This window comes from Dipodomys merriami, unplaced genomic scaffold (genome assembly GCF_024711535.1).
Source record: "Dipodomys merriami isolate MVZ:Mamm:240054 unplaced genomic scaffold, mDipMer1.0.p SCAF_2, whole genome shotgun sequence".
In the NCBI taxonomy this organism is placed as follows: domain Eukaryota; kingdom Metazoa; phylum Chordata; class Mammalia; order Rodentia; family Heteromyidae; genus Dipodomys; species Dipodomys merriami.
Genome location: NW_027203381.1, coordinates 121,700,812 through 121,716,516, shown reverse-complemented (window position 1 = coordinate 121,716,516; position 15,705 = coordinate 121,700,812). Strand labels below are relative to the sequence as shown.

The window sequence follows — 15,705 nt, the reverse complement described above, 5'->3', positions numbered from 1 at the left end:
GGGCACTCAGTATGACCTTGAGCAGGCCACAGACAGTGTCAGCCACATTCTTGGGTAAAGTGAAGTCAGACCTTCAAACGTTGGGTGAAGTCTGATCACACCTTCAATCTTAGTGAAGTCTGATCACACCTTCAGGACTGGGCACAGCTGGAAGCTGTGGTGTGAAGAAGTGTGGAGGTGGCCAGGGCCACTCACAGCATGGGCAGACGTGCTTTTCACACCACACCCTCAGATCTGTGCACGTGGTGAGGAGCGGCACACAGCCCTGGCGCACCAGCTTCAAATGACAAGATGGAAGGGAGCTTGAAAGGAAGCAGCAACCGCAGCCTGAGGTGAGTGACGGGAATAACTTAAAAGGGAAAGAAACTCTCTGTACCAACATAGTAGTGAAATATCTTATTCTTTATTTGAGGACATCTTGAATCTTTGTCTATATGTGACAGCGTCTCATGCTCAGTTCTGGCTGGCCTCAGTGAGAGGAAGCTCATGCAGGTTAACGTGTGGTATATACATAAATATACATACAGAGAACACTGAAGATTGTATCTTAGCAACAAGTTTCTTGGCTGAATAACATTCATATAAAGTATCCAAATTCTAAAATCAAATTAAAAGCAGGTAACCCAAAGCCTAGAGCAGCAAACAGCTTTAGAGGTTTACGCCACGGACCTTCTACAGACTGTGCTTCTAAACGTTTGTTTCCATTCAGAACGGCCCCTGGGTCCCTAGCACACCATAAGCCCACGCTGTGGCCACAGCAAGTGTTCCTGGGGTCGTACCCCCGGACAGCAAGCAGGAAGTACAGCTGCAAGAACAGGATCTTCTGGAGGTGAGCAACTGGACATGCTGGCTGGACTGGGTCAGACCCATCCATCTCTATCCACCCGGCCCCTGTTTCCTCTCCCGGGCACCATGTGAGCCCCGGACCCAGTGTGGACAGCCGGAGCAGAGCAGCCACCACACAACGGCACGAGACAAGGACTCACACAGCTGCACACCCTAAACGTTTACGGGCCTTCTGCCCTTTCCACGTGTAGAGTTTGGGATTGGTGCAAAAGAAGTTCCAGAATTTCACAGAACTTGAGCGGGGGTGGGGGGGGAAGGGGAGGCAAACTCATCACATGTCTCTTGCTAGATCAGTCACAACTGGGCACAGCTGGAAACTATGGTGTGAAGTGTGGAAGTGGCCAGGGCCACTCACAGCATGGACAGACGTGGCTTTTCACACCACACCCTCAGATCTGTGCACGTGGTGAGGAGCGGCAGCAGCCCTGGCGCACCAGCGTCAACTGACAAGATGGAAGGGAGCTTGAAAGGAAGCAGCAACCGCAGCCTGAGGTGAGTGAGTATGTCGAACAAAATGAATTCCAGAGACAGCGAGGCCTTATGAGATGACGCTCACACACTGAAAACAAAGCGGACTGCAATGACGAGACCTTCCCCACGCAGGGAAAGATGACTGGGAATGGAAGCCAGTTCTTTGGTGTCCCTCGCTGGAAGGTGAACCCCTGACCCGTGGACAGGGGATCAGGGCTCTGGGCACAACGCCTTCAGCCCTGCCCAGGGCTCTGACCCAACTGCAACAGCCCTGGCTAAGCACACCTGTCCGTCACCCGACCTGAGACCTGAGACTCCCTGCAGGGACGCTGACCCCCCCCCATGCCACCACGGTGCAGTTGTGCCTGGGTGTCGGTGCGATGAGCCGCCTTCCTTCCTGAGCCTGAGGAAGCAGTCCTTTGAGCCCAGCTGCCTTCCCAGCCCAGCAGGACGGCCCCTCCCCTCCCCCAGCCCCTCGCTGCGAGGCAATTGTGTTCATTACAGCTACCATCTGACTGCAGAGAGTAAAGCCAGACAACTGGGTGGGGTTTTTGTCTTGTTTTTAATGTATATGGGGTATATTTTTGCTGGACTCTATGGCCCAAATCCACATATTCTTTCAAAACTAAGTCCACCTCCCAATCTCAACTAGAAAAAGTACCCTTTAAGGAGACAAGAGTAACAATGCAGACTTGTCTGGGTTATTTCTGAGCCTTCAGGAGTCTGCCTGGGAGGGCTCCACCGCCTGACCTCTCCCTCCAGGACACGCAGCTCTCGGACCCTGCCAGGAGGTGAAGGGGTTGGTTCTGAACACATCCCGGGGATCCCCATGTGGCCTCAGCTCCCGGGCAGAGCTCCGGACTCACGAGGCACCCAGGCCCCGCGGTGACGGCCGCATCTGCCCCACAGCTGCCTGGTTTTTCTAAGCCCATGAAGGGCACCAAACCCGGTGTGCCACTCAGCACCACACCCGGGCAGCACAGGCCAGGGCGGGTCTGCACCTGTCTCTGCCCACAGTCCCCGGGCTGCGTGGAGCACACAGGCGGCCGGCCTTCCCTCCGCGCTCCCTAACCCTGAGTGGAAGCTACAAGGCACCATGCACCGGCCTGAGCTGGCTGCCCGCCCGCCTCCGCCCTGCCGGCCACCCCGCACGCCAGCGGGGGCTGAGCAGCAGGTCCGAGCCCCAGGAGGCCTCCGCCCTGCCGCTGGGCCCTGCCGCTGGGCCCTGCCGCTGGGCCCTGCCTGCTCGCAGTGTCTCACCAGCTTCCTTCTGAATGCTTTTTAAAAATGTCTTTGACAACTCTATAAAGAATAACTTAAAAATATGCCTTCCATGGTATGCTCAAAAAATGAGAATCTACTTCAATACTTCTCCTTCCGTCCTGTGAAGGCCTCGCTCCCACCACAGAGCCCAAGGAAGGTGCAGGGAGGGCAGCTCTGTGCAGCAGCCCTGCCCGGTCACCTGTGTCCACAGAAGCCGAACACTGTTAAAAGCCCCGGACAGAAGGCCAGTACAGGTCTCTGCATGTGTTTAGTGTTGGGTTTAGAAGTAAACTGAGAAAAGATTTCCATGATATAACCCAAACTAGGCACACAGAAGCTTCTAGAAGCAGCTGAGATGGCAGGTCCTGCGTTAGGAGTCTGCAGGACATAAAGTCACTGCTATAGGTAGGGCCGGGTCATTGTGCACACAGCCCGCACTGCGCGGGCTGGGGACAGTCCTCACGGGCCTGTGCGGCCTGACTGTGACTCACAGGGTGGAGGGCTGTGCACGGACACACGTGAGTCAGTCTCTCCCGGTTCCACCTCCTACTTTACGCTCCCACCTCCTCCACGTATAAATGCATTTGCAATTAAAGTATGCAACCTGACATATTACTTCTTATTTTATAAACTCATTCCTAGCTCTGAATAAATTAGTCAAGAATTTCACACAAAGTAATTTCTATTTTCCTAAACTTAAGGAAGCCCTACGCAGTAGAACTCAATTTCTAACGTAAACTGAGATAGAAAGCAGTCACTGGACAGCTCAAGGGGAGGAAGTATGGGGCAGGGGGCAGCCGGGGGCGGTGTGGATCCCACGGCCCCTTGCGCCCCATGGCACACCTACCCCGGTTCACATGTGAGATGCCTGGCACCCCACAATTCCCCATGCCAGCCTGGCTGGGCGTGAAGCGCTGGGGACGAAGCTGGGTGCCCGGCGGTCCCAGGCCCCCGACACCCTCCCCGAGCGGTGTGCCCTCTGCGGTGAGCTCCCTGGGGCTCTGGGGAGCACGCCCGGTGCTGCAGTCCCCTGGGCCCGCCCTGTACTCCGCGCCTGCCCTGCTCAGGGCGTGAGAGAGAACTGGTCCTGTTCCGTGGGCTTCTCCACCCAGGCGCCCAGCCCCGCTTTGATGAAGGCTGTAAGCAAGCGCGCTTTGGCAGCCTGGTACTCCTTTGCCGCCAGCTTCGACTCGTGGTAGGTGGTGGGCTTCAGGATCTTGGTGCGGAGCAAGTATGGGGGGACCTGCAGGAGAAGCAGAGTGCGCATCAGTGGGTGTCTGCAGCGACCACAGTGTGAACAACCTCGCCGGCGTCTAAGGGGAGGCGGGGATGGCGCCCGGGCAGGCGCTGACCCAAGCAGCAGCCTGTGCCGCTATGGGCGGGTCTGGGGACCGCAGGGCATGCTGAGGACCCAGAGGCACTGGGGTGCCCCACTCCATGTGAAGATGGGACGTCAGCCACACGGGGGCCATCCTCCGGGGCAGGGCGGGTTCTGTGCTGGTCTCAGAGACTTGACTCAGAGTGGATGAAAACTAATGACATGGGGTCATGGGAAAGCTAAAGCTAAAGCTAAAGCTAAAGCAAAAGTCTGTGAGCTGGAATGGAGGGCAGCTGAGTGGGAGCTGGGAGCACGTGCTAGGGCAGATGGCCGGCCCTTCCTCCTCTGCGACTTCCAGAACCTGAATGAGAAGTGTCCTCACACAGGGCCAGAAAGGAAGGCAGCAGGTCTGACTGCGGCAGAGAGGGCGCATGCTGTCTTGGACGCAGTCCTAGACTTGTGCAGCCAGGGCCATGTATTTTTTTGGTGTTTGCGTTTGTCTTTACTAGGCCTGAGGCTTGAACTCAGGGCCTGGCCACTGAGCTTTTGTGGCTCAAGGCTAGCGTGTTATCACTTGAGCCAAGCTTGGAGGTTAGTTGGAGATAAGACTCTTAACGGACTTTCCTCCCTGGGCTGGCTCTGAACTGCAATCTTCAGCTCTCGGTCTCCCGAGTAGCTGGGATTGCAGGTGTGAGCCACTGGTGCCCAGCGTAGGAGCGTGCTTTTGAGCTAGCAATAGTTTGGAGGAACACAGGGTGGTGGCAGGATGGCATGGTGAGCCCAGGAGGGGAGGGCGGGAGGGGCCCGGGGAAGCCGCTCGGGGGCGGGGCGGCTCAGTACCTTGCCGTGCACACGCATCCAGCGACAGTACAACGCGTGCTTACACAGGCGGGACGGCCGGCCCAGCTCGTCCTTCCCAGTTGTGGCGTTGATGACCTCGATGGCGGAGTCACCCACGGTCCAGTTGACGCTGAAGTTAGGCGCCTTCCCCGGCTGCCGAGCCTCGGCATTGCTGATGCCTGGAACGGAGAGGACCGTGGGGTGACACCACGCCCCCGTCCGCCCTAGGGAGGGAGGGAGGGGTTCCAGGCGGGCACAGCGCACAGTGAGGGGGGTTGCAGGGTGAGCACTGAGCACTGAGCAAAAACACCGTCCTGCAGAGGAACGCACTGCTTGTGGTGGCAGCAGCACCACAGCCAGGGCCTCTGCCGCCGCCGCGCCCAGGAGACGGCGAGCCAGGCCCGCCCGTCCAGTGCGCCTTGTCCCGCTCTGCGGCTAACACCTGAAACAACAGCCTTATCCCGCTCTGCGGCTAACACCTGAAACAACAGCCTTATCCCGCTCTGCGGCTAACACCTGAAACAACAGCCTTATCCCGCTCTGCGGCTAACACCTGAAACAACAGCCTTATCCCGCTCTGCGGCTAACACCTGAAACAACAGCCTTATCCCGCTCTGCGGCTAACACCTGAAACAACAGCCTTATCCCGCTCTGCGGCTAACACCTAAAACAACAGCCTTATCCCGCTCTGCGGCTAACACCTGAAACAAAGCTGGGACAGTGGAAACACGTACGCAGAGATGGGAAGTTCAGAGTAGAAATCATTGAACTATAAAACAGAAAATAAGAGAAATAACAGAAAATAAGCAATGAACCCAAAGCTTGATTCTTAGAGAATAACCCTCTAGCTACACCGATAAGGAAATGCAGGTCCCCAGTTTAAGGAATAAGAAGAAGTTATGTCAGGAGGGTGCCACAGACCCTAGGAAGATGACAGAGTGGCTGTGAACGCCCACGTCAGCGGACTTAACAAGTCAGATGGATGGCCAAATTCCTAGAACCACATAAATCACTAAGCCTCCTCAGAAGAAAAGAACAGAAATAGCCCTACACCTATTACTGAAATTTAATTTGTAGTTAAAAAACCTCAAGCCCAAATGGCTTCACTAGTGAATTCTCACCAACACTTAAAGAAGCATTACTGTGAGCCCTACATGAACTCTTCCTGGAGAGGAAGAAGTGCATCAGAGCACATTTTATGTCCAGTGAAGACATTAAAACAAAACTACAGACCTTTTAAACCCCCTACAAATCAGAAGTCTATAGATGTAAAAGCTATGAAGACAATGAATCCAACAATATCTAACAAATTTAAAAAGAAAGCCTAGCTGGGTACCAGGGACTCACACCTATAATCCTAACAGCTCAGGAGGCTGACATCTGAGGATCATGATTCAAAGCCAACCTGGGCAGAAAAGTTCCTGTGAGACTCTTATCTCCAATTAACAATTCAAAAACTGGAATGGCACTGTGGCTTAAGTGGTAGAGCACTAGCCAAGAGCACAAAAAGGCTCAGGGACAATATCCAGGCCTTGAGTTCAAGCCCTACAATCAACAGGTTTCCCAGGAATGCAAGGTTGGTTTAGTATTTTTTTTAAACACCAGTGTCACCATATTAACAAATAAAGACATTAACCAAATGACCATCTCAGAACAGACAAAAAGCACTGAAAACAATCTAATATCCATTCTTCATTATTCATTCTTAGCAAACTGGAAATAGAAACTTTCTTAGACTGCACACCAAGGCATCGATGAAAAAGCAAAGAACATCTGAATTCTTTCCCCTACCATCACACACCAAACAAGGAAGTTCTCTGAACACCTATGGAAAGTCCCATCCATGCAGTCAGAAAAGGGTAAAGGAAATCAATGGCAGCCAAACTTCACAGGCAGAAACAGCATGGCCATGTGTCATAAAACCCAGCAGCATCTCCTAGAAAGCTGCTAGAACCAATGCTTTCATAGACCAGCAGCAGACAACAGAAACTCTAAACACAAATAGAACAATTATAGTAGCACTGAGAATATGAAACATTTATCATTGTATCTGACAAAAGACATGCACGATGTAAACGCTGCCAGGAGAAGCAAAAGGTTATGAGAGTGAGTGGAGACACACACTATATTCTTCAAGTGGGAGATCCAAAATTGTTTTGTTGTTTTTTTTTGGGTCTGGTCGTGGGGCCTGAACTCTAGGCCTGGGCGCTGTCCCTCAGCTCTTCAGCTCAAGGCTAGCGCTCTACCACTTGAGCCACAGCACCACTTCCGTTTTTTTCTTTTTGCTTATGTGGTGCTGGGGAATCGAACCCAGGGCCTCAGGCATTCAAGGCAAGCGCTCTACCACTGAGCCACCTTCCCAGCCCCCAAAATTGTTAAAATGCTGGTTCTCCTCAGACTGGTCTACACATTCATCAGTAACCCAACCAAACAAAAATCCAAGAAGGCTTTGATGTAGAAATTGAAAAGCAAATTATAAAATTGTTATGGAAACACAAGAAGGACCAACGTAGTCCAGGTCCTTCATTAGAGGAAAAGAATGAAGTTGGAGGGCTGACTCTTCCTGAGCTCAAAACCTAAAAGCATGATGGCAATCATGGCAGTGTGACACTGGCCTTGAAACAGACAAGCAAGATTAGTGGAAACCACTGGAGTCCAGAAGTAGATACACACACACACACACACACACACACACAATGTCAACTAATATCTGACAAATATTGCAAAAACAATTCATGGCAAATGGAGGAATGTGTCACCAAGTGGTCCTGGGTCAAAAGAATAATTTTTTCTGTTGAAATGAACTTTGACCTCAGGGCTGAAGTGCCATCTTTCAGTAACTCACCAAAATGACAAACACAAAGGGCAAGGGGAAAGGCTCTCCTGCTACACTCTAGGCCTTTTAGAAAACATGGAGCTCAGGCACATACGTGTGAATTTATGAGAAGGGTCACGTTAGACGGGAGGGATCTCCCACAGATGCTCTCGGCATACCTGCAGGTCTACATATTACCCACCGGCTGCTACCACTGTTGTAAAGGCAAGGGCAAGGTTCCCGCCAAGAGAACTAACGTGTATTCACTGAGCATAAAGAGCACTCTAACTGCAGAGAGGACTCTCCGGAACGTGAAGGAAGATGACCAGGGAGGACAAAGCCTGAGGAGCTCACACCAGGCCATCTGGCTTCTGGACTGCTTGTGGAAGTGCACCTCTCCCGTGTCCCCTGGCTGCTTGTGGAAGTGCACCTCTCCCGTGTCCCCTGGCTGCTTGTGGAAGTGTACTCTCCCGTGTCCCCTGGCTGCTTGTGGAAGTGTACTCTCCTGTGTCCCCTGGCTGCTTGTGGAAGTGTACTCTCCCGTGTTTCCTGGCTGCTTGTAGAAGTGTACTCTCCCGTGTCCCCTGGCTGCTTGTGGAAGTGCACCTCTCCCGTGTCCCCTGGCTGCTTGTGGAAGTGTACTCTCCCGTGTCCCCTGGCTGCTTGTGGAAGTGCACCTCTCCCGTGTCCCCTGGCTGCTTGTGGAAGTGTACTCTCCCGTGTCCCCTGGCTGCTTGTGGAAGTGTACTCTCCCGTGTCCCCTGGCTGCTCGTGGAAGTGCACCTCTCCCGTGTTTCCTGGCTGCTTGTGGAAGTGTACTCTCCCGTGTCCCCTGGCTGCTTGTGGAAGTGCACCTCTCCCGTGTTTCCTGGCTGCTTGTGGAAGTGTACTCTCCCGTGTTTCCTGGCTGCTTGTGGAAGTGCACCTCTCCCGTGTCCCCTGGCTGCTTGTGGAAGTGTACTCTCCCGTGTTTCCTGGACTGCTTGTGGAAGGGCACCTCTCCCGTGTCCCCTGGCTGCTTGTGGAAGTGTACTCTCCCGTGTTTCCTGGCTGCTTGTGGAAGTGCACCTCTCCTGTGTCCCCTGGCTGCTTGTGGAAGTGTACTCTCCCGTGTCCCCTGGCTGCTTGTGGAAGTGTACTCTCCCGTGTCCCCTGGCTGCTTGTGGAAGTGTACTCTCCCGTGTCCCCTGGCTGCTTGTGGAAGGGCACCTCTCCCGTGTCCCCTGGCTGCTTGTGGAAGTGTACTCTCCCGTGTTTCCTGGCTGCTTGTGGAAGTGCACCTCTCCTGTGTCCCCTGGCTGCTTGTGGAAGTGTACTCTCCCGTGTCCCCTGGCTGCTTGTGGAAGTGTACTCTCCCGTGTCCCCTGGCTGCTTGTGGAAGTGTACTCTCCCGTGTCCCCTGGCTGCTCGTGGAAGTGTACTCTCCCGTGTCCCCTGGCTGCTCGTGGAAGTGCACCTCTCCCGTGTTTCCTGGCTGCTTGTGGAAGTGTACTCTCCCGTGTCCCCTGGCTGCTTGTGGAAGTGCACCTCTCCCGTGTTTCCTGGCTGCTTGTGGAAGTGCACCTCTCCCGTGTCCCCTGGCTGCTTGTGGAAGGGCACCTCTCCCGTGTCCCCTGGCTGCTGTGGAAGTGTACTCTCCCGTGTCCCCTGGCTGCTTGTGGAAGGGCACCTCTCCCGTGTCCCCTGGCTGCTTGTGGAAGTGTACTCTCCCGTGTCCCCTGGCTGCTTGTGGAAGTGTACTCTCCCGTGTCCCCTGGCTGCTTGTAGAAGTGTACTCTCCCGTGTCCCCTGGCGGCTTGTGGAAGTGTACTCTCCCGTGTCCCCTGGCTGCTTGTGGAAGTGTACTCTCCCGTGTCCCCTGGCTGCTTGTGGAAGTATACTCTCCCGTGTCCCCTGGCTGCTTGTGGAAGTGTACTCTCCCGTGTTTCCTGGCTGCTTGTGGAAGTGTACTCTCCCGTGTTTCCTGGCTGCTTGTGGAAGTGTACTCTCCCGTGTTTCCTGGCTGCTTGTGGAAGTGCACCTCTCCCGTGTTTCCTGGCTGCTTGTGGAAGTGTACTCTCCCGTGTTTCCTGATGGAGCCTCGCTTTGGCTGTGGGGCTGCCCCTTCTTAGGCCGGCTGCAGAGCTGTCCCCTGCAGACAGTGCAGGACAGCTTCTCTTCGGAGGGTCGGGCATGCCTGCTTAGGGATAACTGGTTGGCATCTTTGGCTGTATTAGGATTGGCTCTTTCAGGAACAAATGACTATTGCTTGCATTATACCATCTTCCTCTGAGCCATTACTTCTGAGAAAATCGAAAGATCACTGTTGAAGGACACTTAAACTCTAGAACTGCCACATCTGCATTAAAGCTAAATGGTCAATTAACTAAAATGTAAGATGCTAAAAGTACAATTTTTTTTGTATTTTGTTTTATGCTCATTAAAATGTCATTTTTAGCAAAAATGGAGTAAATAAAGCAAAAAGGAAATAGCTAGCCTGAGGCTCAGATACTATCCATATGCTTTTTCTGGGGCACAAGGTCCCTAAATGGTCAGAGAAATGAGTTTCCACGTGTCCTGGGCCTGGCAGCCATGAGCAGCTCATCTTTCCAGGGCTGCAAAGCGAGAAGGAGGGCAATGAGTTGATCACAGGCCACCATGCAGAAACCAATAAAAGCAGGAACAACTCGGCTGGTAATGAAAGTCCCCCAGTTGTTATACATCAAGTGTGCTGAATCAGAACTTTTAAAGCAAAACATACAGAGCAACTGAGAAGTGGCCTAATAACAGACACACACACACACACACACACACACACACACACACACACACACACACACACACACACACACACACACACACACACACACACACACACACAGAAGCTGGCATTGACTTTTTTTCTTATTTCCACTTAAAGCCACCCCTCACACAGTAGGGTGACAGGAAATGGTTAGAGGAACTATACGGTTCATGTTATAGAGATTGCTAGTTCCTTACTAATGGGCTAGGAAAAGTACAGCTTACAGGCTTGATGGAAGTGGCCTTTATTCTGCAAATCTGAACTGTAAAGCCCTGGGCAGGAGGGAACTCAAATGACACATGGCCTGCCCTTGGTGGCCCCACAGGACCCCCAGAGAGGAAGCTCTGAGACCCTCCCCTCCAGGACTTCCATGCTCACTGTGACCGGTCAGTTGGTCCGGACCTCCTGGGGCACCAGGCTGAACCAGACAGCCTCCTTCTCTGCCTCCTCTGGGTCTCTGCTGCCCTCACAGAGTCCCCCCAAATCCAGGATGTGTTCTCCAGGAAATGCCATGCTGGGAGTGAAAATGGGCCATTCAAGAGCCATGAGCCAGAAAAAGACTCCCCTCGGGAGGAAAATATCTGCATGTGCACACTTCCTCTCTTCTGTGGATGGTAAGACTGCTCACATCAAAGCAGAGCCAGAAACTCTCTCAAGTTCCCACAAAAACTGTACATAAGCTCATTTCCCTGCTTCTCGGTATAGTCTATCCTGTTCTCTTAGTGTGCATTAGCATTTGGACCCAGACCCATTTTACTCTCAGGGATTCTGGTAACAGTTCCTCAGCACTGCCTGGTTTGTTCTCATGTACTGACAACATTTGCATTAAAAGTAGCAGTAAAGGGGCTAGGAGGTGGCTCAGTGGTAGAGCGCTTGCCTTGCATGCATGAAGCCCTGGGTTCAATTCCTCAGCACCACATAAATGGAAAAAAACAGAAGTGGGGCTGTGGCTCAAGTGGTAAAGTGCTAGCCTTGAGCTGAAGAGCTAAGGGACAGTGCCCAGGCCCAGAGTTCAGGCCCCACAACTGAAGGGGGGGGGGGGAAGTAGCAGTAAAGGGCCAGGCCCTGGTGGCTTACGCCTGTAATCCTAGCTACTCAAGAGGCTGAGAGCTGAGGATAGACATTTGAGGCCAGCATGGGTGGGAAAGTCGGTGACACTCTCATCTCCAACTAGTCACAGAAAAAGCTGGAAGTGGCACTGTAGCTCAAGTGGTAGAGTATTAGCCTTGAGCAAATGGAGCTTACGGATAGCACCCAGGCCCTGAGTTCAAGACTCAGGACTGGCAAAAAAAAAAAAAAAAAAAAAAAAGCAGTAAAGACAGCTTGGCCACCACCACCCTGCCCCAGAGCTTGCTTAGTACTCGGGCCCTATCAGCAGGGAGGCTGTCAGTCCCAGGACAGACAAAAGTAAATAAATAAATTCTTTTGTTGAGGAAAAGAATTCAGGCAAGATGTGAACATAGTAAATATTTTCTTGTTAGGAGAAAAAAACGGCAGAGAAATAGAACCCATGGCATACACACGGCACAGGAGGTCAGCGCCTCAGTTCATCTCCAGCCATCCTGCCCTGTCTTTGGGGTTACAGAGATGACGTGGCTAACAGGGAAAACTGGGTCTCTGAAGACAACTTTCTGACTGGTGGGTCTCCTTCATGCTCCTCATAAGATAGTGCGCCGTCCTCATCTCCTCGTTTTGGGGTTTGCTCCCCTCGCTTGCCGGATGTCCCGCTGCCTCTTTCTCTCGCAGCTGCCCCTGCATTCATTGCCAGGCAGGCTTTGGTTTCATCCCCTTGTCCCGTCTCCTGCCCGCTGCAAGGCCTCAGCTCTGCCGGCCGCTTTCCCACCTCCATGCACGATGGCATGTCATAAATCTCATCGCTCTCACCGCGTCTCTTTATTTGGCACTCCTTTCCTAATAAACTTTCCTATCATTTTCACGGTTTCACATTTTGCCTCACTGGACACGAGGACCAAGGTAGATACTGCACAGACTCCAGTAGCAGTGAAAGCAACTTCCCTGGAACCCCAGAGAACCAGAACCAGGACTGTGGCCATCCGGCCCCATCTGAGCAAGCCTGAGACATGGGCTGTACAGCACCTGCTCCCTCTGTCCACCAGGACACACCAAGACCTGCCTGTCCTAGACTGTGAGTCTAGTGTTAGACTGCGAGTCTAAAACTCATGTCTGCATCCCCAGACATGGCTGAAGATGAACTAAAGAACCATCTCCCATGCCAGTACCTGACTCTTTATTTGGCATATGTGGGCAAGTGACCGCCCTGACATGTGTGACCCAGGAGTGTGAACTGGGGCCTACACGCAGGTGTCAGTGACAGAACTGCCAGGACTGGCACCAGCCTAACAACACAGACTGCTCTCTTTATACCACAGTGCAGGATGGAATGTTAGGCTTTGATCTTGCTTTTGGTTAATTTAGGCCCAAGTACAGAGTTAGTATTCTTCAACAAAGTCTACTGTTAAGCTCATCACAGCATGAACACAGGAACAACTAGGATGGTGAGGTGATTCCTGCCAGACCCTCACCAAGCAGAGGCAGTGTAGGCATGGTTTGGGTGAGTCTTCCAAAGGCTGGCATCCTGGGAACACAGTGTGGTGTGAGGAAGGACCTACCAGGATGTCAGGTCTGTGCTGGGGTGATGGAGGCGTCAGGTCTGTGCTGTGGTAGTAAGGCGTCAGGTCTGTGCTGGGGTGATGGAGGCGTCAGGTCTGTGCTGGGGTGATGGAGGCGTCAGGTCTGTGCTGGGGTGATGGAGGTGTCAGGTCTGTGTTGTAGTAGTGAGGTGTTAGGTCTGTGTTGGGGTGATGGAGGAGTCAGGTCTGTGCTGGGGTGATGGAGGTAGTAGTGAGGCGTCAGGTTTGTGCTGGGGTGATGGAGGCGTCAGGTCTGTGCTGTGGTAGTGAGGTGTCAGGTCTGTGCTGGGGTGATGGAGGTGTCAGGTCTGTGCTGTGGTAGTGAGGTGTCAGGTCTGTGCTGGGGTGATGGAGGTGTCAGGTCTGTGCTGTGGTAGTGAGGTGTCAGGTCTGTGCTGGGGTGATAGAGGCACCAGGTCTGTGCTGGGGTGATGGAGGCGTCAGGTCTGTGCTGTGGTAGTGAGGTATCAGGTCTGTGCTGGGTGATGGAGGCGTCAGGTCTGTGCTGGGTGATGGAGGCGTCAGGTCTGTGCTGGGTGATGGAGGCATCAGGTCTGTGCTGTGGTAGTGAGGTATCAGGTCTGTGCTGGGGTGATGGAGCGTCAGGTCTGTGCTGTGGTAGTGAGGTGTCAGGTCTGTGCTGGGTGATGGAGGCGTCAGGTCTGTGCTGGGGTGATGGAGGCGTCAGGTCTGTGCTGTGGTAGTGAGGTGTCAGGTCTGTGCTGGGTGATGGAGGCGTCAGGTCTGTGCTGGGCTGATGGAGGTGTCAGGTCTATGCTAGATGATGGAGGTGTCAGGTCTGTGCTGGGGTGATGGCGGCGTCAGGTCTATGCTAGATGATGGAGGCGTTAGGTCTGTGCTGTGGTGGTGAGGTGTCAGGTCTGTGCTTGTGAGCCCTGGGAAGGAATCATGTGGTTCTCTGGGGACCTGCAGTAGACAAGATGTGCTCAGGAGTACCCCAACCCTGTCTTGGGCTCTGGCCTTCTGTCCTACCATGGTGTCCTGCTCCTATTCCCACCCAGGTCGTACCTTCTTCCATCCCTCACAAGGACCCTGGTCCCTCACAAGACCTACCTGGTCTTGGATTTGCCACCTGCAAACCTGCAAGCTAAATAAACCTCTTTTCTTTGAAAAGTACCCAGACTTGGGTATGCTGTTATAGCAACGGCCAATACAACACCCACTCTGAAATGTATAACATAGAACAGAGGAAAAATATTTCCTGGCTCATGAAAGATTCATGCACTAATCCAAAGAACACTTGCTTCATGTTCAAATTTACCCCCATTGAGTGCTATCAGTGACCTAACTCAGTTTGTTTTGAGAAGGAGTGGCTAGAGTTGATCTGAGACAATTTGTCTTTCCACACCTGCACACTCATTTGCCCAGACAGACATGCTTCCCACAGAACTGCCACGCTACTTTCTGCCTGTTAAAGACGTGCTAGTGGCCAAGCACTAAAGCAGGGCAAAGCTCACACACACCAGAAGAAGCCTGTTTTAGTTTAGGATTATGGTTTTAGTTTCGTGCTTTCAAATAGTAAGTAAAACAACATTTTTAAACGGTAGAAGTACCTTAACTGTGTCCCTTTAAATAAGGGTGGGCTTAGAAGTTAGGACCCGTGAATTCAAAAGCTCCTGTTCACTTTACTCTTAGCCACTGAAATTCTAAAAAAGAAAAGAAATGGATAACAGAGGGTATAAAGGGCAGGGCAGCACCGAGGAAGGCTCAGCCCGTGTTGCCGCTCTGGCCCTGCCTCCTGGAGGGGGCGGCCATGCCAGCGGCTCTTGTGGTGGCCACTCAGCTGTGATGAGGCCTGGGGGGCCTCCCGTCGGGACGGTGTTCTGCAAGGCCTAGCTCAGTTAGGCTGGGAGAGCCAGTGCCTCCGTCACTTTCACAGCATCTGCGCGTCTTGTTGTTTGGCAGTCGTGTGAGCGCAGAGGGAGAGACGGTGCTGGGCCCACTGCATCTCTCCACCCAGGAAGGTTTGCAGCTAGCGAAAGGCTCCAGTCCTGCAGGGGCCTCACAGGCTTGGAGGTGGGGTCTTGTGCTTTCTTTCAGTGGCGCTACCACAATCTGGTGGCCATAGACTGGCTCTAGGTGGTGGGGGCGGTGCTGATGGTGTGACCCTGGGTGTGAGGGCGAGGTGGCAGAGGGGGAGGGACAGAGGAGGGAGAGGGTGGCATGGAGTACTTGCCGCTGAGCAGAGGCTTGTTGAGGGTGTAGAGAGGGGGCAGGTCCTCAATGTTGGAGATCCGCTGGTACATGGCCCTGGAGAGGTGGTCCCCGTGGTACAGGCTGCCCAGGATGATGCTGGAGAAGTAGATGGGTTCCACGAAGATGCTGAGCAGCGACCCCTGGATGCCCACCACGTTCCAGCTGTGGGGAGAAGGGGCACGCATCAGGAGAGGCAGGGCTGAGGGGCAGCACCAAAGCAGACACTGAGAGGGAAAGTGGAGAAGGTGGCAGGGAGGACCCAGCTGGCCTAGCAGTCAAAATGTTCAACAGGAAAACTGTTTACACATGATCTTAAGCTGTGCAGTGACTCTGCTGACATACTCCCATGACAACACAAGGGCTGGAGACCAGCTATACAGAGAGACCAGGGGCCTTGTATTTCTTATGAAAACCTGCAGTGAATTCCCAAAACAAAAGCATTCATTTGATTACTTCCACTGAAAATGATGCCCCAACAGGAGCCCACACTCACTCCCAGGAT

The 15,705-nt window shown here is 53.1% G+C and overlaps 1 protein-coding gene across 11 annotated transcripts in view; it reads right to left on the bottom strand.

Annotated features, from left to right (window-relative positions):
* Window positions 1–384: 384 nt before the first annotated feature.
* Window positions 385–15,705, bottom strand: part of Adarb1 (adenosine deaminase RNA specific B1) — a 130,936-nt gene continuing 115,615 nt past the window's right edge. For 8 of the 11 annotated variants that reach the window (XM_070030822.1, XM_070030828.1, XM_070030825.1 and 5 more), the window contains 3 exons: window positions 15,184–15,365; window positions 4,783–4,917; window positions 385–3,823 (listed from right to left, as the gene is read on the bottom strand). In XM_070030822.1, the coding sequence (XP_069886923.1) occupies window positions 3,309–3,823; window positions 4,783–4,917; window positions 15,184–15,365 (832 nt within the window). In that variant the 3' untranslated portion in view covers window positions 385–3,308. Of the gene's footprint in view, window positions 3,824–4,738; window positions 4,918–14,560; window positions 14,654–15,183; window positions 15,366–15,705 lie in introns of those variants that run through there. The other 3 variants (XM_070030830.1, XM_070030829.1, XR_011373584.1) reach the window with 2 other exon arrangements.